The 26,962-nt window shown below is 47.0% G+C and overlaps 2 protein-coding genes across 2 annotated transcripts in view; both read left to right on the forward strand.

Moving 5' to 3' along the window:
• Positions 1-5,419, forward strand: part of RTF2 (replication termination factor 2) — a 51,823-nt gene extending 46,404 nt beyond the window's left edge. The window contains exons 7-9 of the mRNA XM_012467503.2: positions 3,143-3,197; positions 3,633-3,728; positions 4,630-5,419. Coding sequence (XP_012322926.1) covers positions 3,143-3,197; positions 3,633-3,728; positions 4,630-4,808 — 330 coding nt within the window. The 3' untranslated portion in view covers positions 4,809-5,419. The remainder of the gene's footprint in view (positions 1-3,142; positions 3,198-3,632; positions 3,729-4,629) is intronic.
• Positions 5,420-5,505: 86 nt separating this feature from the next.
• On the forward strand, positions 5,506-12,435 carry FAM209A (family with sequence similarity 209 member A). Its single transcript, XM_012467504.2, has 2 exons — positions 5,506-11,147; positions 12,079-12,435. The coding sequence occupies exons 1-2, from the start codon at positions 10,869-10,871 to the stop codon at positions 12,343-12,345; spliced, it is 546 nt and encodes a 181-aa protein (XP_012322927.1). The 5' UTR covers positions 5,506-10,868; the 3' UTR covers positions 12,346-12,435.
• Positions 12,436-26,962: the final 14,527 nt, after the last annotated feature.

Here is a 26,962-nt window from a genome sequence, read left to right on the forward strand (position 1 = left end):
ATCGTTTATGATTTTTCAGAGGTTTGAGGTTTTTATAAAACTAATAGAAGATGAGACAGGACCGTTATCACCCTGAAATAATGTGTAATGCATGGTTGTGAGGCTTGAGCACATGGTAGCAGTGTTATCTTTACACATGAACCCAGAATGATTAGAAAGAGCCAAAGCAGGACCGGGTGCGGTGGCTCACGCCTATGATCCCAGCACTTTGGGAGGCCGAGGCGGGTGGATCACGAGGTCAAGAGATCGAGACCATCTTGGTCAACATGGTGAAATCCTGTCTCTACTAAAAATACAAAAATTAGCTGGGCATGGTGGCGCACGCTTGTAGTCCCAGCTACTTGGGAGGCTGAGCCAGGAGAATTGCTTGAACCCAGGAGGCGGAGGTTGCGGTGAGCCGAGATCGCGCCATTGCACTCCAGCCTGGGTAACGAGCGAAACTCCGTTCCAAAAAAAAAAGAAAGAGCCAAAGCATTTGCATTTTCTCCTTTCATCATTTTACCTAGGTAGAAAATAATGTCTGAAAATGGCTCTGTAGTAATTGTGCCAAACTTGGAATTCAGATGCCAGTAGAAATATTCTGTGGAGCAATTTTGTAAGATGTTAATACAACATTCATAAGAACTATTTAAAGAGCCACTTGGTAGGTGGGCGTGATAGCACGTGCCTGTAATCCCAGCTCCTTGGGAAACTGAGGCAGGGGAATCGCTTGAACCTGGGAGGCAGAGGTTGCAGTGAGCTGATATCGCACCTCTGCACTCCAGCCTGACAGAGCAAGACTCTGTCTCAAAAAAAAAAAAAGCCACTTGGCCATTTAAGTGCTGTGTTAAGGTTGAAAAGTGAATACATGTATATCGTATATAAAGTGTGTTAATTCTAAGTTGTTTTTCTAAATTACTATGATTTCATTATTTTAAGAGAGAAAAAAAGAGGGAAGCTTAAGTTTGAGGTCCTTTTATTTTTTGAGACGGAGTCTTGCTCTTGTCGCCTAGGCTAGAGTGCAATGGCACTATCTCTGCTCACCGCAACTCCTGCGTCACTGTCCCTAGTGTCCACCATGCCTGGCTAATTTTTTTTGTACTTTTAGTAGAGACACGGGGTATTGCCATGTTGGCCAGGCTGGTCTCGAACTCCTGACCTTGTAACTTGCCCGCCTTGGCCTCCGCAAGTGCTGGGATCACAGGCGTGACCCACCGCACCCGGCCAGTTTGAGGTCTTTTTAGCTAAGGGCAGTTGCCAAAAGGGATCTCCCTGTTCTTCACTATCATTGATCAAGCTCAGTTTTTAAAAAACACAAAAGGGGCCGGGCATGGTGGCTCAAGCCTATAATCCTAGCACTTTGGGAGGCCGAGGCGGGTGGATCACGAGGTCAAGAAATCAAGACCATCCTGGTCAACAAGGTGAAACCCCGTCTCTACTAAAAACACAAAAATTAGCTGGGCATGGTGGCGTGTGCCTGTGGTCCCAGCTACTCAGGAGGCTGAGCCAGGAGAATTGCTTAAACCCAGGAGGCGGAGGTTGCGGTGAGCCGAGATTGCGCCATTGCACTCCAGCCTGGGTAACAAGAGCAAAACTCCATCTCAAAAAAAAAAAAAAAGGGTGGCCAGGTGCTGTCATCCCAGCACTTTGGGAGGCCGAGGCAGGCAGATCACTGGAGGTCAGGAGTTCGAGACCAACCTGGCCAACATGGTGAAACCCCATCTCTACTAAAAATAAAAAAATTAGCCAGACATTGTGGCACATGCCAATAATCCCATCTACTCAGGAGGCTGAGGCAGGAGAATTGCTTGAACCTGGGAGGCAGAGGTTGCAGTGAGCCAAGATCACGCCATTGTACTCCAGCCTGAGCAACAGAGTGAAACTCTGTCTGAAACATACACACACACAAACACACACACACAAGAAAATTCAAAGGAAGCTACTAGAAATAGTTCATTATTACCTTTGACCATTTTGCTTTTGTGAGTTTTCTTGGTCACAGGTTTCCTGCCAACTTATTCAAAGCCCAGAGGGACTCCATGCCTCTCTCTGCAAAATATTCTCCAGAGCTTCTGGGAATGCCTCATAGCTACTGCTACCAGGATACCAAAATATTTCCCAAATACAATTGGTACTGGAAGCAGGAGATAACATTTCCTAACACCTGACTGCCCGTTCTTTTCAAATAACCTCAGCTGTGAATGGACAGCTTAGAAATAAACAGTTGTCTTTTATACTCAGTTTGAAGGACTGAGTATCAATATTCACAGATGTGCATGCTTGCATTGGATGTGTGAAATGAGCAGAAGGTCTTTGTTTTGTTATAAATCACATTGCATGTATGTGTTACAAATTCAAGGCCTGTCTTTTTTCAATGCTCAGTGCTGGGGGATGGCTATAGTAGTCAGGCTGCGCATCTTTAGTGCCACCTTTTGGATGGTTAGGAAATTGACATTTTAAAGTAAATTGAATGAACATAGTCCTACTTGTTATTTCTACAATTAAATCAATTCCAGCGCTGCTGTGTAACTGTAGAATGGTTTGTTTCTTTTATTATTGCTGGTCAAAATATTATGAGTAACAATTCTAGTGCCTGAAAATCTTAACAACAGTAGTCCTGAGTTTAGAATAATTAGCTAAACTGTCTTTAATATAAACTTTAAGGCCTTATACTTGAATAACAAACACCAAAGTAGTTTGACAGCTTTGAAAGTTAGTGGAATGGGCAAGATTTAGTTCGTGCTTATGCTGGCTGGACTTCACATACCCATGTAAACTTTGTGTTATTATTCATTTAAGTGCTCCTTTGTATACAGTAGTCACCGTTAACATTGGCCCTTATTACTGAAATCGGTCAACTTCATTTATAAGTTTTGCAAATGTGATTTGGGAAATGTAAATATGAAAGTGAGCAGCTCTGTGCAGATACATTCTTGTGTGAGGCAGAAGTGCATGACGGGAGTCACATGCAGAGGATTCAGGCTTAGGAGTTACGGAACATCAAAGGCCTTCGTCAGAGTGACTGCCTGTCTCATGTGACTGGTATCTCAACGTCAGTGTGGCTGCCCTGTTTGACAGGGTCCCCGGGACAATGGGCAGCCACACTGATGCTGAAGTGGAGTGAATCTGAGCACATCCTCCAACATCCTCTTTCTTTTTACAGAAAACAAAGAAACCCAAGGCAGCAGAGTCTGTTTCAAAACCAGATGCCAGTGAAGGTAAGATGCTACAAGAGATCCTTATTTTAGCAAAATACAACTCTAGGCCAGTCTGCTAGTAAGTTCACGCTTTGTTTGGCATTGTTTTTGCTTTGTCTACTTTGTTTCTTTTTTTTTTTTTTTTTTTTTTTGAGACGGAGTTTCACTCTTGTTACCCAGGATGGAGTGCAATGGCACAATCTCGGCTCACCGCAACCTCCGCCTCCTGGGTTCAGGCAATTCTCCTGCCTCAGCCTCCTGAGTAGCTGGGATTACAGGTGCTCGCCACCATGCCCAGCTAATTTTTTTTGTATTTTTAGTAGAGATGGGGTTTCACCATGTTGACTAGGATGGTCTCAATCTCTTGACCTCGTGATCCACCCGCCTCGGCCTCCCAAAGTGCTGGGATTACAGGCATGAGCCACCATGCCCAGCCCTATTTTGTTTCTTTTACAGAAGTCCCAGGGCCATCAAAAGTTAAGACAGGGAAGCCTGAAGAAGCCAGCCTTGATTCTAGAGAGAAGAAAACCAACTTGGCTCCCAGAAGCACAGGTGGGTTTAGTTGTAGCTCCGGGGAGATGTTGAGAAGGCTGGAAACCCAGGCGGCTGAGCCCAGGTTTCATTGGAGTGGGTGGATGGGAAGCCCAGGCCTGTCCTAAGTCATGTCTCTAGAGAGTACACTGAACTGTCTTTAGCGGGGATAACTGAGAAATATTTAAACCCTCATCAGGAGCCCTGGCAGGATTGATGGGGTCTGGGCACAAATACTAATTGTTTAGATTCCTGTCGCAGACACGCTTGGTGCCAAGCAAAAGAGGCTGCCCTGAGAACTGACTCAGATGTCGCACAGAGACCGTCAGAAGGACTGTGGCTGAGGGACTGGGTGGGAATGCTCCCCGTTTCTTTACTGTTGGGGTTCTTATGGGCTCCACATATGCCTCTCAGAATCCCCTCTCTGCTGCCTCTTGACCAGGGATTAAAGTTTCTCCTAGAACTCACTCTCTTTAACTCAAAGAAAATACTATTTATTTCACAAAACGAAAAACACAGACTCATTGTTAAGAGACTGTGATCTTGTGCTCTAAATAGCATCCACGGTGGCTGATGGGCTCCCATTCCAGCTCTCCACTGGACGGTCACTCAGGCTCCTGTGTCTCTCTGTTTCTTCCCCTGTAATGCAGGCCCCGCCTCATCAGGACCATCTAAGTCATTCACGGGGCTGGGACCATTGTCTGCGACAGAGCAGGGAGTAGTTGGTGGGACAGTAAATAATAGATGTGTTGTGCTGGGTCTGCTTTGCTGGAGTTGGCAATTAAGATTATGTCCGTCAGCGCTCGCACAGCCAGCGGGAGTAAGTCTGGGACAGAGTGACTGACACGCTTCCCTTCTGAGGTTGTGAAGTTAGGATAATCCTCATCCCAACCCTGACAGCTTCGGCTCTTCATATTTCCAGCTACAAATGAGAGCTCTTCTGGAAAAGCTGGGAAGCCTATGTGTGGAGCCATAAAGAGGTCCATCGCTGACAGTGAAGAATCCGAGGCCTACAAGTCCCTCTTCACCACTCACAGCTCTGCCAAGCGCTCCAAGGAGGAGTCCGCCCACTGGGTCACCCACACGTCCTACTGCTTCTGAAACCCACCTTGCCACCGCTCCTGCCCCAGGAGGCTGTCTGGTTTCCACCTAGGTGGGTCGCTGTGCACCTGCACGCACTGCTGTGTGTTTTTTCTGTACGTCATAAAGCTGACCTGGCCAGCCTTGGAACTGGTGTGGCCACTCTTGCTGTGAGGTGTGTGTGTTCCAGGGGGGGACATAGGACGGGCTGCACAGTGGCCCGAGGTCTTGCTTGCTTCCACCTGCAGGCACACTTGGTCCTTTCCACGACCAGGAAGCCCTGCAGGCTGCACTTTTTATGCTTCCAGTAACGAGAGATTCCGGAGGCCTCATGAGAGCAGAGTTGGCACATATTAACTAAAATTATGATTTTGTTTCCAGCAATAAATTAAGTAGGTCAAGTGAAACTGGGCTTTACAAAGGGTGGATTTCAAATACACTGTGCCCACTGGAAGCTTTGAAGGGCCTCGTCCCTCTGCTCCATCCCTGGGAGGAGCCCGGATCCTTGTTGGTCTAGCTAAATACTATTAGGGGAGTCTGCCCCTATCTCATCATTTGAAGACAGCAGAGTCTCAGTTGGGCACCAGTGATTGGGTTCAGAAATAAAGCTGATCTGCCTCTTCTCTCCTCTATTTTTATCTTTTCTACCTTCTGTTCATGCTTGGGTAAGAACATTGCAACTGTTGCATTGGTGATGATAGGAGTCATTCCATGAAGTCACAGAAATCACCCTTCTCTCCTCCAGCAGATGGTAAAGGAAGAATTGTCCCCAAAAAAAGGTGCATTTGATCTACCTATAATGTGTGTTGACATCAATAGTTAGTGAAATTTCCCATTACACTCCTAATGAAGAACCAAGAACCCCAGGCCTCTGTATGGTGTTCTGCACACAGTGGTATGACAGATAGTGACCGGTTCTCTACACCAGACCCCGGGGCCCTGGGTTTCCTTAAGAAGCAGAGGGAGTGGTGGGAGGTGAGTAGGCAGGTTCTGTGGGACACACAGACGTGGGGAGAATGCCAGGGAGAGGCCAGCAAGGGAGAACCATGGGTGGCCCTGCTTCTTCTCAAACCTTGTGTGGTTCTCGGCTTCACAGTGATGGGAAGGTCTGGCCCCAAGGCTATTTTGACATTGTGATATAGAGCATTTTAATCGAAATTATATTAAATGAATTTTTGTCATGGTCTTCTCCAGAACAAACCTGAATTAGCCATTTAATTTCCCCAATCAATTTTCTATACAGCTGAATTCAACCATTTTCTCATTGGTTTTATTCCCTTGTTTGTGACCTCGATCGTGTCAGGGTCACCACGTGAGGTACTGAGCACCGCTTGTGGAAGTCTGGCCTTCAGACCCTGACTCAGTGATGGATGAACGAATGCACTCTCTTACCATTAGTGATTCAAGTGGGCTAGGGATGGGTGGGCTGCTTTCAGAGGGTGAAATGCAACCAATTGACAGAGGATCTAAGTCAACACACTTGCGGATAATTAACATGGTTAACAGTGGTTTTATGAATGATAAAAGTGCTTTAGGTTCCGGGCCGCCCAGAGTAAACACTATTAACGGGCAATTCCCCTTTGATCTCCCCTGAGAGGACCCCCAAGCACTACGTTTACATGAGTAAACAGTGGAGTCAAAGGGATGTGGGGTAAACAGACTTAAACTGGGAATGCCTTTGATCGTCTCTTTCCTATGCTAATGTAAATGAGGCAGCTGCCTTCAGCCTGCCCAGTAAAACCTTTTGGCCTTCCAAAAGGTTTGAGATTACAATCTATAACTCTTCTTAATATTTAATATTTTGCCAGCCACCTGAGTGAATCTCAACACCTTTTTCTTTCCCTTTTCTTTTTTTTTGAGACAGGGCAGGGTTTCGTCTCACTCTGTTGTCCAGGCTAGAGTCCAGTGGCATGATCATGGCTCATCACAACCTTCAGCTTTCACTTCCTGGGCTCAGGTCATCCACCCACCTCAGCCTCTCAAGTAGCTGGGATTACAGATGCGCACTACTGCACCACCTAATTTTTCTATTTTCAGTAGAGATGGGGTTTCACCATGTTGCTCAGGCTGGTCTTGAACTCCTGGGCTCAAGCGATCTGCCCATCTCGGCCTCCCAAAGTGCTGGGATTACAGGCGTGAGCCACCCTGCCTGGGCCCCCTTTTCATTTTGTTAATTTACTTTCACAACAGTCAGTTCTTTCCTCAATTGAATAACATTATTTTATTTTCTATCACTCTTCTTCCCTATTTTAATTTTACTGAGAAAACTTGATCAATCCTTTTAGTCACATTTTAGTCACATTTTACTAATACAGCTTCTGCCATCATGGGGCTTTTTTTTCTTTTAATCACCATTATTTTTACCAATTCCGTTTTCTTCATGTTAGCCTGAATCAGTTTTATTGTTCATTGAGTTTATTGTGCATTGAGTTTATTGACTGTGTCCAGTTATCTCTGGTAACTTGAGTCACAGCATCCTCAACATGAAAACTTTAGCATCTCAAAGTCCTCTGCTTTGGGCCTTTCTGAAATAAACAGGCTGTGGGCCTCCCTCCCCAGCTGCCTCAGGACCATCCACGCAGGAGGGATCAGGGCTTCCTTGGAGATTTCCAGCCAGCCTTTAATATTTTGCTAAGGCACCATTCTTCAAGGCTCCTAGCCAATGTGAGGGAAGAAGGTGTCCACAATGTATGTCTCCACCTATGCCGGGCATGGGACCTCAGTATGCTAGTGGCTGGGGAGGGGTGATTGTTCACATTGTTTTTAGGGCTCACTGAACAGCCAAGCACTTGAAAGACTTCTTCTACTGGGACTTCCCAGCCACCCAGTTCAGTGGGAAGATAGCCATCCCCCACCTTATAGATGAGGTTCCTGAGTTCCAAAGCAGCGAGGTGAATCACAGTTCTGTCTGGCCACACCACACCTCCTCCCCATTCAGTCCTTACCAGATGAAGAAATGTGGCAGCTGGGGCAGACTCCCACCCAGGACGCAAAGACCACGGGTTCAGGTGCTGCGCCCAAGGGGAAAGTGGCTCTTCCTCCTCCCCCGTCCACCCCCAGGACCCGAGCTGCTTTCTACCAGAGGAGGGAGCTGGGAGGAGAAAATTGGAAAGATGAGAAATTCTCCGAAATACCATCTATTCGACTTCCCACAGCCCTTTATTTCCAACAGATGAAATTAAAGCCGTGCCAGAATGAATGAAAACAGTGCCACTCCATCCCACAACTCAGAGAGAAGTTTGGTTCAAAGATCTTGTCTGCTTTCCCACTGGTCCTGCTCGGTTGGAAAGCACTCCACACTTTTGAACACATGTAGGAAAAAGTGATTGCTATTATTAAAGACGTGAACATTTCCAAATAACAAAATCACATGTGGCAAAACTTCTGACATTTCTGTTGTTTGGGGCCATTCCTGTAAACCAAGTCTGTTTGCCCCTTGTTGCTGCATCTCACCACAGCCGCCAAACTTCCCAGCCCACTTAAGACAGGCTGGCTGAGCGCTGTGGCTCCCGCCTGCAATCCCAGCACTTTGGGAGGCCAAGGCAGGAGGACTCATTAAGCCAGGAGTTAGACCAGCCTGGGCAACACAGGGAGACCCTGTCTCTACCAAAAAACAAAAATTATCCAGACTCTGTCTCTACCAAAAAAATAAAAATTATCGAGGCTGCAGTGAGCCAAGATCATGTCACTGCACTGCAGCCTGGGTGACAGAGCAAGACCCTATCTCAAAAAAAAAAAAAAAAAAAAAAAAAGACACAGGCGTATGGACCTGGAGGCCCCTGAAAATATTTAGCAGCCAGCCTTCAAAGCTGCTGGAATGGGGAAGACTGGGGACGGAGCAGCGTGATACCAAGGACGGGCCTCTAAGTTGAGGTCACAGGGTGGCCCAAGGCCCTGGACATCAGGGCAGCTGCCTCTACAGTGGACATAATTCAAGGCAGTAGCTGCCGAGCTGAGTGGGCTCCTGTAAGAAGAGAAGTGCCGGCTTCTCATCAGCCTGGAGATTTGCATTTCTCCAGTCCTGCCCAGTCTCTGGCAGGAAGCCCCACTCCCCAGCCGACACTGCGCCACGCTCATGGAGGAAGCCATGCAGCACAGCTCAGTGCTGTTTTCCCCTTTTGGTTTTCTAGAATAGTCTTGCAGAACTTTTTTTTTTTTTGAGACAGAGTCTCCCTCTGTTGCCCAGTATGGAGTACAGTGGCACGACCTCATCTCACTGCAACCACTGCCTCCTGGATACAAGTGATTCTCCTGCCTCAGCCTCCTGAGTAGCTGAGATTACGGGTGTGCACCACAACACCCAGCTAAGTTTTTTTTATTTTTATTTTTAGTGGAGACAGGGTTTCACCATGTTGGTCAGGCTGATCTTAAACTCTTCACCTCAGGTGATCTGCACGCCTCGGCCTCCCACAGTGCTGGGATTACTGGCATGAGCCACCGCACCTGGCCAGTCTTGCAGAACTACTCTGTCACTCCACAGAGCTCAGTACAGTTTAAGGCACAGCGAAGGTGCCCAGCAGACCTTTGATTATTTCTCATGAAGCATAAAGTTTTGCTCCTTGGAAGTAAATCCTCGAATCAGAGCCTTCCTCAGGAAGCTGGCTCTACAGATGACCCAGGGGAACAAGCTGGGCGTTCCAGTACCCAGGATTTCTTGTTTCATGTCATTTTAAAAACACCCATGGTTTCCAGTATACTGTGGAGCCCTAGGTTTATTCCCAGCCTTGGCCTCAGTTGTCAGGCCAGCTGTTCCTTCTCATTTGGGGGCTTCAGCTCCTTCCCATTTTACCCACCAACTCCTAATCATCTCTCCTGCTCTACTCAACCGTCTTTTTCTGGAAACTCTTCCTGCATAACCTAATTTACAACAGTCTCCTTCTGCTAGTCTCTAAAGCTGCGTGTTCTTATCACAATTTTAATCAAACTATATATTTTTTCTTTTCTGAGTATCACTCTGTTGCCCCAGCTGGAGTGCAATGGCACAGTCTCAGCTCACTGCAACCTCTGGCTCCCAGGTTCAAGCGATTCTCCTGCCTCAACCTCCCAAGTAGCTGGGCCTACAGGCATATGCCACCATGCTGGGCTAATTTTTATATTTTTAGTAGATACGGGGTTTCACCATGTTGGCCAGGCTATTCTCGAACTCCTGACCTCAGATGATCCACCTGCGTGGCCCTCCCAAAGTGCTGGGATTACAGGTGTGAGCCACCACGCCCGGCCTAAAGTATACTCTTAACCCAGGGTGAGCACACACTGCTATGATCAATGATGGTGTGAGGTGATGGGGAGTTTTGGGGACTGTGGAGGGAATATGGCCACAGAAAGGCCGGTTTCGCTTGGCTCCAGCAGAGAAACTTTCTATGAGTGTGTGCCCAGTGTTTGCAGACCTCCCATATCTTCACAGGAAGCCAGAACCTGGAGTTTTAAAGTGAAATGCCCCCTAATATTTGTACTGACAATTTTTAAAAACAATGTAGGCCAAACAAAACAAATAGGTGGGCCAGGCACAGTGGCCCACCAATTACACGCCTGTAATCCTAGCACTTTAGAAGGCCAAGGCGGGCAGATCACCTGGGAGTTTGAGACCAGCCTGCCCAACATGGAGAAACCATGTCTCTACTAAAAATACAAAATTAGCAAAAACAAAAAAACAAACCAAACAAAAACAACCATATAGGTGGCTCCGAGTTTGCAGGTCGCCTGTGGTTTAACATCTTTCTTTCCCGTTCAACTCAGCTCCACGGGGCACATGCCATCTCCTCTCTGCTCATCATAATGTCTGGATCAAACAAATAAATAATGAAAACATGATGGCCTCGCCCAGCAAAGCTCCAGGGTTGGAAAGAGTCCCCTGGCAGGGAATTGGCACCCATTATGCCCATCCTCTCTCTCTTACTGCCTACTGGAAATGTCCCCATCTCCCTTTGATTCCTCCTCCGGGGCTACCCTGGAGCCTCATTATCCTCTGTCCTGAAATCATCACAATGGCCAGAGTGGCCTCAGGTCAGGGCCTCTGTGACATCACCAAGGGCCTGGCACCAAATACCCAGTCTCCCAGTTGCAAGAGCAAGCAAACTCATCATGAGCAACTCCCTTCCCCATCTGCTCACCATGTGGACGCTGAAATGGTTCCTGGTCCTGCTTCTGTGCCTCACCTATAGCTATGCCTTTATATTCTCTTCTCCGAGAGAGAAAACTAATGAACCTCAGGGGAAGGTACCGTACGAAGGGCACTTTCGGACTCGGCAGAAGCCACCAGAGCACACCCAAGGCTGGCTTTGGAACAAATGGCTCTGGCTTTTGTGTGGTGTTGTGCTGTATGTGATACTGAAGTGTCGAGGAGACAGTGGGAAGAAAAAGGTAAGGATGGCTCCATTTTTTTACACCATAATTGATTCAATCTCAGGAGTCTCCGGGTCTCAGGGAAATGGATGTTCTAGTGAGTCTAGGCGGGACCGTTGCATATGATGAACCTACCTCATGGCCCTGGGCAAAGTTGGCATATTCCCTTCCTGATGTATCCTTAGTGAAGACAAGTCCCCAGAACCACAGATACTGGAACAAACAGTGGAAGATGACCTTCTGCTTATTGGCTCCCAGTTTTTCTGGTTAGATGGATTTTTTTCAAATGTAGGATAGATTCAGCAACTTATGGTGTGTTTCAGAGGTTCAAAATTATTCACAGGGCCAGATTCACTGTCCCCTGGTTTTTACATTTTTCCTAGTTTTGACTTACTACAAATTCCTGAGCTAAATGGAAATGGTATTATTACCCAACAAAATATGAGACTTGTGCTAAAGAGATAAAGGTGTAAAGTAGTTTGAGCTGGGCCTCAAAGTGACCAAAAACAACTCTTTCAAGCAGAAGGGGAAAGTGCCCAGTGTTCGTGGAGAAAGTGTGTTCTCCCCTAGAAAGACCCAGCACATCATGATATTGTGCCCAAACCCATCAGAGCAGGGATTGGCAAACTTTTTCTGTAAAGGACTAGGGAGGGTGGGAATAGGTACAGCTCTGTGGGCAGTACGGTCTTCCTTGCAACTACTCAAGTCTGCTATTGTAACATGAAAGCAGCCTTAACTATACAAATGAATGAGCATAGTCATGTCCCAGTAAAACTTTATTTACAAAAACAGGCGGTGGGCCAAATTTGGCCACAGTCTGCCAATGCCTGCATTAGAGATTGCTCTAATGCAAGAACCATCTTCTCTTAAATGAGCCCAACTCTTTTGGAACTGTGTCAAAACCAGCAAAGTCCACTATATTATTGACTTTGAGTATCTTTCTCGACAGGAGCAGAGTCCTCCTGGCCTTCAAGGCTGCCAATTTCGCACTCCACTAAAGAAAAATAAAAAAGCATCCCCCAACAAAGACTGTGCATTCAACACCTTAAACCAACTCGAGGTAGAGCTTGTGAAATGTGTGTCCAAGGTGCGGAATCTTAAAGGTGCCATGGCAACAGGTGGTGGCAGTAATGTCAGGCTTCGAAGGTCAGAGATGCCTGCAGATCCACACAGTAATATCACGATCTATGAAATATGGAGAGAAGACTCTGACTGAATGGATTGTGTGTCAAAAAAATAGGAGAGAAAAAAGTTGAGTTTTAACAAACTGTATGCAAACTAATAAAACTATTCTGAAGAACTTCCACATTTGAGACCCTGCTTATTTTCTTTTTTCACTAGAAGGAAAAGTGAATGTGAGACCAGCAGCCACAGCAGTGATGGTTTTGGTTTTGCCTCTCTCACGTCCTCTAGAGCTGTGGGTGGTGAGAAGGGCACTGAAAGCTACATAATAGTACGCAATGACTTCGTGCTTCCATGCAATGGCCGCGGGTGGACGACGGAGCTGGGAAATCTGGGATGAGATGCTGATGTCATTTCCAGAGAAACTCTTGTTTTCTTCTCTATAGTATCTATTTGTGCAAGACGCAGAACTGCTTTTTGTCTTTGACACATTACAAAAGACGACTTTAATGACAGTTTTTAAGTGGCAAAATGATTCATTTAGGAGGGGTGTATTCTAGAGTCCGTCTGATTCTCTCAGCACCACAAGAGTCCTTTCACTCATTCCATTTCAAAGGTTCCATGTATTGACTCTTCCCTTTACCAAACTAGCAGTTACATTTGTCAATAGTGGGATTAAGAAAAAGGGAGAGACCGGGCACAGTGGCTCACACCTGTAATCTTAGCACTTTGGGAGGCCGAGGTGGGAGGATTGCTTGAGCCCAGGAGTTTGAAACTACCCTGGACAATATAGTGAGATCCTGTCTCTACTATTTTAAATCAACAACAACAACAACAACAAAAAAAAAACGGGAGAAAGAATTCATACTCTCTATGCCATTGGAGTTTTGGATACAGATGTGCTAACCAGAGCTCCCAGATTAGTTGACGTGTTCTCTATACTACGTGTTCTCTATACACGTCTATAGTAAAAAAAAAAAAAAAAATACAAAACTTAGCCAGGTGCGATGGCATGCCCCTGTAATCCCAGCTACTCAGGAGGCTGAGGCAGGAGAATTGCTTGAACCCGGGAGGCGGAGGTTGCAGTGAGCCAAGATCGCGCCAGTAGCACTCCAGACTGGGTGACAAGAGCAAAACTGTCTCAAAAAAAAAAAATCAAGAAATAAAAGATGTATTTCCTGTTCACTAAGTGGAAGTGGATCATCATAAAGGTCTGCGTCCTCGTCATCTTCACATTGAGTTGGCTGAGGAGGAAGAGGAAGAGGAGGGGTTGGTCTTGCTGCCTCAGGTGTGGCGGAGAAGGAAGAAAATCTGAGCATAGACTGACCTGCAGCCCAAACGTGTTGTTCCACAGTCAATTGTATAACGAAGAACAGTGATCGGCTGTTTGGTGGAATGTGCCATGCTGTGGGTTTGAAGGGTGTTTTCTCATGATGGGAACACGGTTGTGCTTGTGTGGCAGTAATGCTGGAGAAGCATTGTGGTGTCCTCAGTGCCTCGGACCGGGGTTTGTGTTGTGTTTACACCCCTTACTGTGCACATTAGCTGTGCTCATTGGATGATACTGGTGTTCACTGGGCTATGATGGGTGTCGGCTCTGGAACAGTATCTTTCCCCTTATTGTTAATAAATGTATTAGGGGAACTACTTTGAGATGCATCAATCCTGCCTCCTTAGCCTTCCACCCACTAAGCTGAGCATGCATCAGTGGGCCTTGCTGCAACAATGATTTCTGCAGGGTTCGGTGCTTGCCTGATGGCGATTTCAATTTTCCTCGCTCCTTGTACATTTTTTCTTGATTGGAATTCTGCTGTAAGGAAGAGCTGTTCCTTCGCCATTGACTGATGAATGGATTTCAGTATGGACTTTTAGGTGTTTATTTTACTCTATTAAAATCTGATATTTTTGTTATTTTCTGGCTTCAACTTTCCCACCTTTGGCATTAGGAGCTCCTTCGGGTTGGCACATGTGTTCTGTGAGCAAGCCCCTTCCTCTTTTCAGCAATCCCTTTCTGGCAACCCAAGATGCTCCATGGTCATCTGGTTCATTGCCTCCTTCATCCTGGATCAGCCACTTCCCCAAGGGCCCAGTTCCTTTTCTTGGATGGTGTTTAGAAGCCAGGACCTGGTTCCTAGGTGTGCTTGTTGCTACTGGGCTGCTATTGCTCTTAGGCCCTCTAATAGGAAATATACATTTGGGCATATGAAGCCTCTCCCCAAACACAGCTATGGTTCTGCATCTGTCTGGGTATACACATGTGAAATACCATGACTCTATGCTGACTCCTCCAATTCTAGAAAGACACTTCATGTTCATCCTAGCCACCTTCCTTCTCCTTCTTTACAGCTTCTTTATCCAACAGCAGGAAACCTGGCTTTCCTGTTCTGTTTTTATTTCTATGTTTGATATACTTTGGATCTGTGTCCCTGCTGAAATCTCATGTGGAAGTGTAATCCCCAGTGCTGGAGGTGGGGCCTGCTGGGAGGTGATTGGATCGTGGAGGTGGATTTCTTACGAATGGTTCAGCACCATCCCCTTGGTGCTGTTCTTGTGACAGTGAGTGAGTTCTTGTGTGATCTGGTCCTTTAAAAGTGTCTGTGTATTTTAGTATTGCTGAAGCTGTAATTTCAGGGTAGATTCCTAGAAGTGGGATTGTAAGGTACAAAGTTAAGTGCATATGGAGTTTTATTAGGTATTGCCAAATTTCCCTCTAAAAGGATTGTGGCAATTCGCATTCTCACAAGAGATGCTAGTACAGGTCGTTGAGATTGACATATGGCTAGATGGCTGGAGCAGCTCACCCCGCAGCATCAATGTTAGAACCGGTGCTTACGCGACTTGCAGTTACTAGAGAGTGCCACTAGATGGCAGATACAGCCCGTCACAGAGAACAGCGAGCTCACGTTCTCCAGATTTTGCTTCAGGGACCTCTGATAAACAACAGTTGTGTAAATTGGAGTAATAGGCTGTTTCTAAATGACTAATAACACAATAACTAACTTTTTTTGGAGTTTGTTTTTGTTTTGTTTTGTTTTGAGACAGAGTCTTGCTGTCTTGTGCAGGCTGGAGTGCAGTGGCATGATCTTGGCTCACTGCAGCCTCTACCTGCCTCTGAGTCCAAGTGATCCTCCTGCCTTAGCCTCCTGAGTAGCTGACTACAGGCACATGCCACCATGCCCAGCTAATTTTGTTAATTTTTTTGTAGAGACAGGGTTTCACTATGTTGCCCAGGCTGGTCTCAAACTCCTGGCCTCAAGCAATCCTCCCGTCTCAGCCTCCCAATGTGCTGGGATTACAGGTATGAGCCACCACGCTGGCCACAAGTAGCATGTGTAATACTGGTAGTAATAGTAACATTTTTTTATTAGCAAGTAACATTTTCATTTGATTATGCATTCATACAATAAGTGTATATTTGTTCTATGTGCTGTTATGGGCACTGGGATGAAGAGATTTAAGAACAAACACACACAACCATCAGCCTGCATAGAGCTTTTATTTTCCTGGGGGAGAGACAGAAAGGAAATACAAAAGCCAAATATATAGTCTACTGGGGGCATAGGCGCTCTGGAGAAAGACAGCACAGAAGGGAAACACGGTGTGTGTGTGTGTGTGTGCATATATGTGCATGCGTGCGTGTGTGTGCATGGGGGTATGTGTGTGTGTGTGTGGTGAGCAGAGATGGAGCAGGGTGTCGACCATGGAGGCCCTGTAGGCTACTGGAAGGACTTTGGATTTGTCCTTGTGAGAAAGGAGAGCCGTGGGAGAGTAAATCAAATCTCTCAGAAGCACAGAAGGCAGCTGTCCTCAGCTCACTCCCCTCACCGCAGTTCACCCATTCACCAGGTACTTACTAATGGCTACCACAGGCCGGCCCTGATCCCAGGGTTTGATTGCGAGAGGAGCTTGTGTCAGAGGCATGTGAACCAGAGTAACTCCATCTTAAATAGGAGCTGGATAAAATGAGGCTGAAACCTACTAGGCTGCATTCCCAGATGGTTAAGGCATTCTAAGTCACAGGATGAGATAGGAGGTCAGCACAAAATATAGGTCATAAAGACCTTGCTGATAAATCAGGTTACAGTAAAGGAGCCGGCCAAAACCCACCAAAACCAAAATAGCGATAAGAGTGACCTCTGGTCATCCTCACTGCTACACTCCCACCGGCACCATGACAGTTTGCAAATGCCATGGCAACGTCAGGAGTTACCCTATATAGTCTAAAAAGGGGAGGCATGAATAATCCACCCCTTGTTTAGCATATCATCAAGAAATAACCATAAAAATGGGCAGCCAGCAGCCCTCAGAACTGCTCTGTCTATGGAGTAGGCATTCTTTTATTCCTTTACTTTTTTTTTTTTTTTAAAGATGGGGTTTCACCATATTGGTCAGACTGGTCTCGAACTCCTGACCTCAGGTGATCCGCCCACCTCAGCCTCCCAAAGTGCTGGGATTACAGGCGTGAGCCACCGCGCCTGGCTTTATTCCTTCACTTTCTTAATAAAGTCGCTTTCACTTTGCACTGCGGACTCACCCTGAATTCTTTCTTGCGCGAGATCCAAGAACTGTCTCTTGGGATCTGGATCAGGACCCCTTTCCTGTAACACTTGGACTCTGGACCCAGCGGGCTCTGACAGTCTGGGGGTGGTGGGCAACAGATGGGCAACAAGCCTTTTTTCCCAGGAAGAGCAAGCATGCAGTCAGGGAGGGTTGTGTCCCGCTCTGAAATGGACTATGGAGGCCACTGGCAGAAAACTAGGCCCGTGCAGGGTGCCCTTCGGGGGGTCCTCAGCCTCTGATTGTGTTTGAGCTACTTAACGGTTTTGTAGTCTGGTTGCTGTGGCTCACGCCTGTAATCCCAGCACTTTGGGAGGCTAAGACGGGTGGATCACTTGAGGTCAGGAGTTTGAGACCAGCCTGGCCAACATGGCAAAACTCTGTCTCTACTAGAAATATAAAAACTAGTTGGGTGTGGTGGTGGATGCCTGTAACCCCAGCTACTTGGGAGGCTGAGGCACGAGAATCTCTTAAACCCGGGAGGCAGAAGTTGTAGTGAGCCCAGATCGCACCACTGCACTCCAGCCTGGGTGACAGAGTGAGACTCTATCTGAAAAAAAAAAAAAAAAAAAAAAATCTGTAAATTGTAGAACACCAACAATATGCAAACATTCCTGTTCATGAAAACGCGCATGAGTTGCAGCGCGTTGAGGCCTGCGTGGCCTGCGAACTCCCAGCAGCACATGACTGCCGCGCGTGCTTCTCCGTATCCTCCTTTGAAGTGGTTGCAACCTCTTACTTGCTTCCTCCTTAAATAATGAGTCAGAGAAAGTCTATGTCACACAGTCAGCTTATCTCTGTATGGGAGTTGTGAGTCTACGTTCTTTTAAACATTTCCCAGGCCAGGCACAGTGGCTCATGCCTGTAATCCCAGCACTTTGAGAGGCTGAGGCGGGCGGATCACGAAGTCAGGAGATCAAGACCATCCTGGCTAACATGATGAAACCCTGTCTCTACTAAAAATACAAAAGTTAGCCAGGCACGGTGGCACGTGCCTGTAATCCCAGCTACTCGGGAGGCTGAGGCAGAGAATTGCTCGAACCTGGGAGGCGGAGTTTGCAGTGAACTGAGATTGCGCCATTGCACTCCAGCTTGGGCGACAGAGCAGGACTCCATCTCAAAAAAAAAAAAAAATTCCCTCTGCCAGTGCTTTGGGCCTTTCTCCGATGAGTAACAAGTGTAGAAATGATGACCTCCTAGAGCAAGTTGCTCTCAGAAAGAAATTAGATTCCCTTCCATTAAAAACCCCTGGAATGGAACTCTGGTTGGGAGGAGAGGGGCGGGGGTGGGGCAGGCAGGCTGATGGCCTTCACTGTGGGTCCTGCCTCCTCTAGGCCATCTCAGTCACCTGGGGAAGCCCAGGGCACACTGTCCTCCAGGGGAGATGAAGCAGAGCGGATACACTGGAGAGAGATTTGGGAGGTGGACACACCACAGGCAAATGCAAACTTTCTGCTCCTCGACATCAGTGTGGGTGGATGGACAGATCAGAGTCCTAAAGGCAGTTGGCCAGAGCCTTCCTCCAACATCCAGCTTCTCTTCCCATAGCCAATTCCCTTCCCATCTTGACGCCCCCAAGCTTCCTTCCTACTCCTCCTCTTTCCCCTGCCCGAGGCTTCATTCACCCACGGGGTGAGGTCTGGTGAGTTGGAGGCCCCCAGCCCGAAGTTCATTCCTGGTCCGTAAGACACAGCCCTGTAGGTCTACAGAGCAGAGATTTCTGGATTCCTTGACCTTGGGCAGGCCACAGGCTGCTCAGGATCTTCCCCAGTGCGTGTGGACGCAGAGGTCCGGCCAACAGTTCCAGAATGTGGTCTCTCACTTGGACCCCTGCAGTCAGTAGCCGCCTGACTCGGCTGTGTTATTCCAGAAACATCCCCTCCCGAGGACCCATTAGCTCTTAGTTCACTCAATCGTTTCTCTGTTTGTCATTCAAGAAACAGTGACTAAGGCCAGGTGCAGTGGCTCACGCCTGTAATCCCAGCACTTTGGGAGGCTGAGGCAGGCAGATCAAGAGGTCAGGAGTTTGAGACCAGCCTGACCAATATGATGAAACCTGTCTCTATTAAAAATACAAAAAAATTAGCCAGGCGAGCTGGTGGATGCCTATAGTCCCAGCTACTCAGGAGGCTGAGACAGGAGAATCGCTTGAACAGGGAGGTGGAAGTTGCAGTGAAGCAAGATCACGCCACCGCACTCCAGCCTGAGCAACAGAGCAAGACTCCATCTCAAAAAAAAAAAAAAACAAAAAAACCACAAGCAAAAAATTAGCTGGGGGTGGTGGCGCATGCCTGTAATCCCAGCTACTTCAGAGGCTGAGGCAGGAGAATCGCTTGAACCCAGGAGGTGGAGGTTGCAGTGAGCCGAGATTGTGCCACTGCACTCCAGCCTGGGCAACAAGACCAAAACTCTGTCTCAAAAAAAAAAAAAAAGAAAGAATTATTTATTTATTTATTTATTGAGATGGAATCTTACTCTGTTACCCAGGCATGAGCCACTGTGCCCAGCGAACCTATTTATTTCCTATTTAATAAATAAATAAAAGCACAGCTTCTGGGGGTACTGAGGATGCCAGGAGCTGTGGGAGGACAGAGACTCAGAATTGCTGGGCCCTGGAAGGGGCTGGGTGAAGGAGATGGGTAGAGCTACTGCTGGTGGGCCCCACATTTGGTGGAGCCAATGGGGGCTAGAAAGAGCCATCCACCAGATGGAGCTAAAGAAGAGTAGGCCAAGAGGTGTGGTCATGAGTGGGTGGGGCCTCGGGTGGGGGTGGTCTACAAGAGGCCCGGGTCAGGGACCCTTGAGACTCTGACTCTCTTGCCGGTTGCGCAGGACCAGCGCAGGCCGGGACCTGGTGTCTGTGCACAGCTCAAGCAGGTGCTGGAAGAGCTGGTGGCTGGGAGCAGGTGAGAGCCACCCCTACTGCTGTCTGTCCTTGGGGCAACTCCAGGGCAAGGGAGACTCTTGGTGGCTGTCTAGACTCAAGGGCGCTTGCAGCTGCATTTGTTCAGCACCTTAGAGGAGAATGAGAAAATGATTATTCCTATCCAGGGAGCTGATGAGATTACTGGGCGTTAGGCTTCTCCTGATCCTCTGGCACCTCAGCTGTTTTCCATTTCCAATGAGCTCCCTTTCCCACACTCCTAGAGGCTTATCCCGTGTCCCTTCTCAAACCTCCTTGCCTCTTTTCTTCCACACTTGTTCCTGCTAATCACCTTCCCCACCCAGTCCACCTCCCTGCTGGCTTCTGCATCCATCTGCTCTCCTCCTTTCCTGCTCCAGTGACCACAGCTGGATCTGGATTTCATCTCCTCTCACCTACTGGAGGAAATTAGTTTTGTAACTGTCAATTTTCTCTCCATCATTGATTGGTCCCTAGTTTCCAGGTCATTTCTGTAACCACATAAACATGTTCGACGGGGCACAGTAGCTCACGCCTCTAATCCTAGCACTTTAGGAGGCCCAGGCAGGTGGATCACTTGAGGTCAGATGTTCAAGACCAGCCTGGCCAACATGGTGAAACCCTGTCTCTACCAAAAACAAAATACAAAAAAACAAAAAAAACAAAAAAAACACCAGAACCTATTTATAACCTATTATGTATGTTATTTTTCCCAGGCAGAAATCCACAAATAAACATGTAAGTTGACAGTGTAATGGGTAACAGTTTTGTGCTTCGAAAGTCAATGTCTCCCTCTTTCCCAGTTACCCAATTTTCTCTCTCCAAAGTTAAACAATGTTATTAGTTTCTTCTGTACCCTTCCAGTGATATTTTACGCATTTACTACATAGATCTATTTATCTCATTTGTGTATCTTTACTCTCACTTTGAATACACAAGGGTAGTACTTTCATTCATACTTGGCTTTTTCTTTCTTGGAAATTGCCCTGTATTCAAACACAAATCTTTGGTCTTCTCTTTCTTTTCCCCCTTTTTCTTGAATAGTCCTAGTCAGTTCCATTATGTGGTTGCCTAGTAAACCATTCGTTCAACTGCTCCCCTGTTGATGGACAGGTTGCTTTGGTCTTTTGCAATTTACAAGCTACGCTGCTATGAGGTTAGGTACTAGAAAGACATTAGAAAACCTGTAGTCCCAGCTACTTGGGAGGCTGAGGTATGAGGATCGCTTGAGCCTAGGAGGTCAAGGCTGCAGTGAGCTGTGATCACACAACTGTACCCCAGCCTGGGTAATGGAGCGAGACCCTGTCTCTAAAAAATATTTAAAAAAAAAAAAAAAAAAGAAAGAAAGAAAAGAAAACCAGCACCCATCAGGTAGAATCTAAGTGGATTCTACCAGAGATAGAAAACCCAGTCAGAATAATTATCTGGAAGTAAACAGAGGCCGGGCACAGTGGCTCACGCCAGTAATCTCAGCACTTTGGGATGCCGAAGCGGGTGGATCACAAGGTCAGGAGATCAAGACCATCCTGGCCAACATGGTGAAACCCAGTCTCTACTAAAATAAAAAAAAAATTAGCCGGGTGTGGTAGCATGCGCCTGTAGTCCCAGCTGCTCAGGAGGCTGAGGCAGGGGAATCACTTGAATCCAGGAGGCGGAGGTTGCAGTGAGCCGAGATTGCACCACTGTACTCCAGCCTGGAAACAGAGTGAGACTCTGTCTCAAAAAAAGAAAGAAAGAAAGAAAGTAAACAGAGACATTTATCCATGAGAGTCCTCACTTGATGCTCCAGGCCCAAGAGGTTTCCAGAAGGGAGGTCTCTCTGGCCGACCTGTGACGATGGAGGAAGCTGCCACAGACAAGCTGAGGATGTGGAGGGAAGAGATGCCAGGAGACTCTGGAGCCAAACTGTGGAATTAGCTAGCTCTGGAGACATCCTATACCCAAGGTCCTGTTCTATGACTTACTTTTTTTTTGTTTTTTTTTTTGAGAGAGAGTTGCCCAGGCTAGAGTGTAGTGGCACAATCTCAGCTCACTACAACCTCCGCTCCTGGGTTCAAGCGATTCTCCTGCTTCAGCCTCCTGAGTAGCAGGGATTACAGATGCGCATCACTGTGCCCAGCTAATTTTTGTATTTGAAGTAGAGACGGGGTTTCACCATGTTGGTCAGGCTGGTCTCAAACGCCTAACCTCGTGATCCGCTTGCCTTGGCCTCCCAAAGTGCTGGGATTACAGGTGTGAGCCCCCACGCCCGGCCTGATTTACATTTTTATTTACTTATTTATTTTTAGTTTTTGAGACGGGGTCTCACTCTGTTGCCCAAGCTGGAGTGCAGTGGTGCAATCTTGGCTCGCTGCAACCCCTACCTCCTGGATTCAAGCAGTTCTCCTGCCTCAGCCTCCTGAGTAGCTGAGATTAAAGGCGTGCACCACCACGCCCGGCTAATTTTTATATTTTTGGTAGAGATGGGGTTTTGCCATGTCGACCAGGCTGGTCTAGAACTCCCAACCTCAAGTGATCCACCTCTCTCAGCCTCCCAAGGTAGAGCTGGGATTACAGGAATGAGTCACCACACCTGGCCCAAATTCATTTTTTGTTTTTTTTGAGACGGAGTTTCACTCTTGTTACCCAGGCTGGAGTGCAATGGCACGATCTCGGCTCACCGCAACCTCTGCCTCCTGGGTTCAGGCAATTCTCCTGCCTCAACCTCCTGAGTAGCTGGGATTACAGGCATGTGCCACCATGCCCAGCTAATTTTTTTTTTGTATTTTTAGTAGAGACGGGGTTTCACCATGTTGACCAGGATGGTCTCAATCTCTTGACCTCGTGATCCACCTGCCTCGGCCTCCCAAAGTGCTGGGATTACAGGCGTGAGCCACCGCGCCTGGCCAAATTCATTATTTTTTAATGCATGAGTGGGAAACAAACTTTGAAAAAGTCAAACAGTGGCCGAGCACGGTGGCTCATGCCTGTGATCCCACCACTTTAGGAGGCCAAGGTGGGCAAATCACCTGAGGTCAGGAGTTTGAGATCAGCCTGGCCAACATGGCAAAACGCTGTCTCTACTAAAAATACAAAAATTAGCCAGGTGTGGTGGCTTCTGACTGTAATCTCAGCTACTAGAGAGGCTGAGGCAGGAGAATTGCTTGAACCCTGGGGACAGAGGTTGCAGTGAGCCGAGATCACACCACTGCACTCTAGCCTGGGTGACAGAGCCAGACTCCATCTCAAAAAAAAAAAAAAAAAAAAAAAGTAGGCCAGGCACGATGGCTCACTCCTATAATCCCAGCACTCTGGGAGGCTGAGGTGGGCAGATCACCTGAGGTTGGGAGTTCGAGAGCAGCCTAACCAACATGGAGAAACCCCCGTCTCTACTAAAAATACAAAATTAGCCACGCGTATTGGTGCATGCCTGTAACCCCAGCTACTCAGGAGGCTAAGGCAGGAGAATCGCTTGAACCTGGGAGGCAGAGGTTGTGGTGAGCAGACATCATGCCATTGCACTCCAGCCTGGGTGACAAGCAAAACTCCATCATCTCAAAAAATAAAATAAATAATAAAAAAAATTTAAAAGTCTAATAGTTTCAGATTTATTTTAACATTAATTTCCATTGATTGTGAGTTCTTAATGTGGCCATGATATAAAGTTTTATTTTAAAGCTAATTTACCTACTTTTTTTAAAAAAAGTAAGTGATTTAAAGAAAAATCTTAGGTAAATTATGACATTTTCGTCACCAAAAGACCACCAGGAAATCAGTGGACCAATCAAAGCTGCGTGCACTGGACTCACGGCAGTCAGGGAGAAACCACCCTGACCGCCCAGGTGTTTCTGGAGGGCAGGTGAGATGGGGATATTGATGGAGTTTTACGTCTGAGCTGGGTGCTACTGAGGTGGGTCTTCAGGCGGTGGTGCTGGTTGGAATTGGGCAGAGCTCCATATTTGACAGTTGGAGGGGTGGGGCCAGGTGAGGCCCGGAAGCAAAGCTTCTCCAGCTGCCATTAGTCTTGATACATTAACTGTTTTATTTGATTCATCATTTTATTATCCAGGAACAAGAAATTCCCAGAGTTCTCTCTAGAGATGGCAAAACTCCTGAGGCTTCTGCAGCAATAACTGAGCTTTAGGAAACACAGATCAGGTTTCAGATCCCCCCCAAGACCAGTCCGACGTCCCCGTCCCCCACTCTGCCAACTCCCCACAGCTTCTTCGGCTGCACCGTTCTTGGCTGTAATTGCATGATTATTGGACTCTTCCTGTCCCTCTCACCCAAATCCCACTGGATGTAAGTTCAGTGGGGGCAAGAGTCATGTTTGCTTTTATTTTTTCACCTTTTTTTGAGGCAGGGTCTCTGTCGCTCAGGCCGGAGTGCAGCGGCACAACCATGGCTCGCTGTGGCCTTGACTACCAGTGCTCAAATGATCCTCCTGACTCAGCCTCCTGAGTAGCTGGGATACAGGTGCACATCACCATGTTCAGCCAATTTTTAAAATTATTTGTGGAGCTAGGGTCTCACCATGTTGGACAGGCTCGTGTTGAACTCCTGGGCTCAAGTAATCCTACCACCTCGGCCTCCCAAAGTGTTGGGATTACTGACATGAGCCACCGTGCCTGGGTTTTTTTTTTTCTTTCTTTCTTTTTATTGTGTTAAAAACACATGGCTGGGCATGGGGGCTTACACCTGTAATCCCAGCACTTTGTGAGGCTGAGGTGGGCAGATCACCTGAGGTCGGGAGTTCGAGACCAGCCTGATGAACATAGAGAAACCCCGTTTCTACTAAAAATACAAAATTAGCTAGGCGTGGTGGTGCATATCTGTAATTCCAGCTACTCGGGAGGCTGAGGCAGGAGAATCGCTTGAACCCAGGAGGCGGAGGTTGTGAGCCAAGATCACACCAGTGTACTCCAGCCTGGGCAACAAGAGTGAAACTCCATCCTAAAAACAAACAAACAAAAAAACATGTAAATATAACCATCTTAGCCATTTTCAACTGTACAGTTCAGCAATGTTAAGTATATCCACATCGCTGTGAAACAGATCTCCGAAATTTTTCATCTTGCAAAATGGAAACTCTATACCTGTTGAGCAACCACTCCTCTCTCCTGCTCCCCCAACCCCAGTGCCCACCGTTCTTCTCTCTGTCTCTGTGACTTTGATTACTCTCTGACCTGTACCTCACATGGAATCATACAGCATGTGTCTCTGTGTGACTCTCTTAATGCCCTAAGTATAGCGTCCTCTTTTCTTTCTCAGGCTGAGTAATATTTGTTCTATGCATACAGCACCTTTTGTTTATCCTTTCATGATTAGTGGATGTTCAGGTTGCTTCCACCCCTTGATTATTATGAATAATGCTGCAATGAACACAGAAGTGAAAAGATTTCTTTGCAGTCAGGTGCAATGGCTCACACCTGTAATCCCAGCACTTTGGGAAGCCCAGGAGGGCAGATCACCTGAAGTCAGGATTTCAAGACCAGCCTGGTCAACATGGCATGTCTCTACTAAAAAACACAAAAATTAGCCAGGTGTAGTAACAAGCGCCTGTAATCCCAGACACTTGGGAGGCTGAGGCAGGAGAGTCACTTGAATCAGGGAGGTGGAGGTTGCAATAAGCTGAGATCACACCACTGCACTCCAGCCTGGGCGACAGAATGAGACTTTATCTCAAAAAAAAAAAAAAGAAAAGAAAAAAAGGGGACAGAAACTGTGTGACTTGGACAGTGGGCACAGCATTGGATTCCCCATGCTGGCCATCCCAGTCTGGTCTCAGCCCACCTACCTTGCCAGACATCCATTCATCCCCTACATATTAACTGACTCCCATGAGCCCAGCAGGCTCTCAGCACTGAGCATGCAGAAGTCATAGAATCCTATGAGCTGTCAGCCTCTTTGAGGCTGTCAGACAATCGGGGAGACAGATAACGGCAACAACAAGTGAATATACAACAGCATGTCAGGACAGGATCAGCTTAGAAAGAAAATGCACCAAGAGGAGGGGCCTCCTGAGCTTCACGGTCAGGGAAGACCTTTAAGAGGACTCTTTGGAACAGAGCATGCGCAGCAAGTGCAAAGGTCCTGAGAATCTCCCAGAGCCCCACTCCTTCCTACCGAGGGTACATGCTGCCCTTCATTACACATTCATTACCATTGCAACTGGGTTTCTATCTGACTCACAGCACCAGTGAAGACACTTCAGGAGGACAGAACCCACCACCGTTGAGTCTCCACTGCCAAGTCTAGCCAATGCCTGGCTCACAGTAGATGCTCAATAAATGAGTTATAATTATTCTATACTAATAATTTGGCCATGTGACCTTGAAACATTAACCGATTTTTTTTTTTTTTTTTTTTTGAGACAAGGTCTCAGTCTCTCACCCAGGCTGGAGTATGGTGATGTGATCATGACTCACTGCAGCCTCAATCTCCCGGGCTCAAGTGATCCTCCACCTTCAGCCCCCTGAGTAGCTGGGACTACAGGTGTATACCACCATGCCCAGCTAATTTTTAATTTTTTTGTAGAGACGGGGGTCTCACTTCGTTGCATAGGCTGGTCTCAAACTCCTGAGCTCAAGCAATCCTCCTGCCTTGGCCTCCCAAACTGCTAGGAATACAGGCATGAGCCACTGCGTCTGGCCACTCAATACATTTTTTAAACTAAGGTGTGAATTCGCATAAGCAAATCTTACTGAAGTAGCCCTTATCTTCCATTAGGTCTCCCATTTCCTGGTCACTCTCCTACAATTTATCATTGCTTGAAACCCAAACTTTATTTCCTTTGTTAAAATGCTATATAAGTTTGGGCACGGTGGTTCACACCTGTAATCCCAGCACTTTGGGAGGCCGACGTGGGTGGATCACCTGAGGTCAGGAGTTTGAGACCAGGCTGGCCAACATGGCGAAACCCTGTCTCTACTAAAAATACAAAAAGTAGCCAGGCATGTGGGCGGTGCCTGTAGTCCCAACTACTTGGGAGGCTAAGGCAGGAGAATTGCTTGAGCACAAGAGGCGGGAGGTGGAGGTTGCAGCGATCACACTACTGCACTGCAGCCTGGGTGACAGAGCAAGACTCTGTGTCAAAAAAGAAAGTTATATAAGCCTGAGTCTAACCATTTCTTTTGAGTTTTACTTTTTTTCTATAAACTTTCGTGCATGTAAATATTAATAACAATTGTATGCGTTTTCTCCTATTAATCTGTGTTTTGTTGCTTTAATTTGCAGATCCCACGTACTGAACCTAAGAGGGTAGAGGAAAAGT

The sequence above is a fragment of the Aotus nancymaae genome, unplaced genomic scaffold, assembly GCF_030222135.1.
Source record: "Aotus nancymaae isolate 86718 unplaced genomic scaffold, 86718_ANA_hifiasm-v0.15.2.pri h1tg000029l, whole genome shotgun sequence".
Taxonomy (NCBI): domain Eukaryota; kingdom Metazoa; phylum Chordata; class Mammalia; order Primates; family Aotidae; genus Aotus; species Aotus nancymaae.

What these genes read in the sequence shown, in the direction of transcription:
- FAM209A (XM_012467504.2), top strand. Translation starts at nt 10,869, where the DNA reads ATGAGCAACTCCCTTCCCCATCTGCTCACCATGTGGACGCTGAAATGG. An exon ending in GAGACAGTGGGAAGAAAAAG is followed by an intron (nt 11,148 to 12,078) that starts GTAAGGATGGCT and finishes CTTTCTCGACAG; the next exon opens with GAGCAGAGTCCTCCTGGCCT.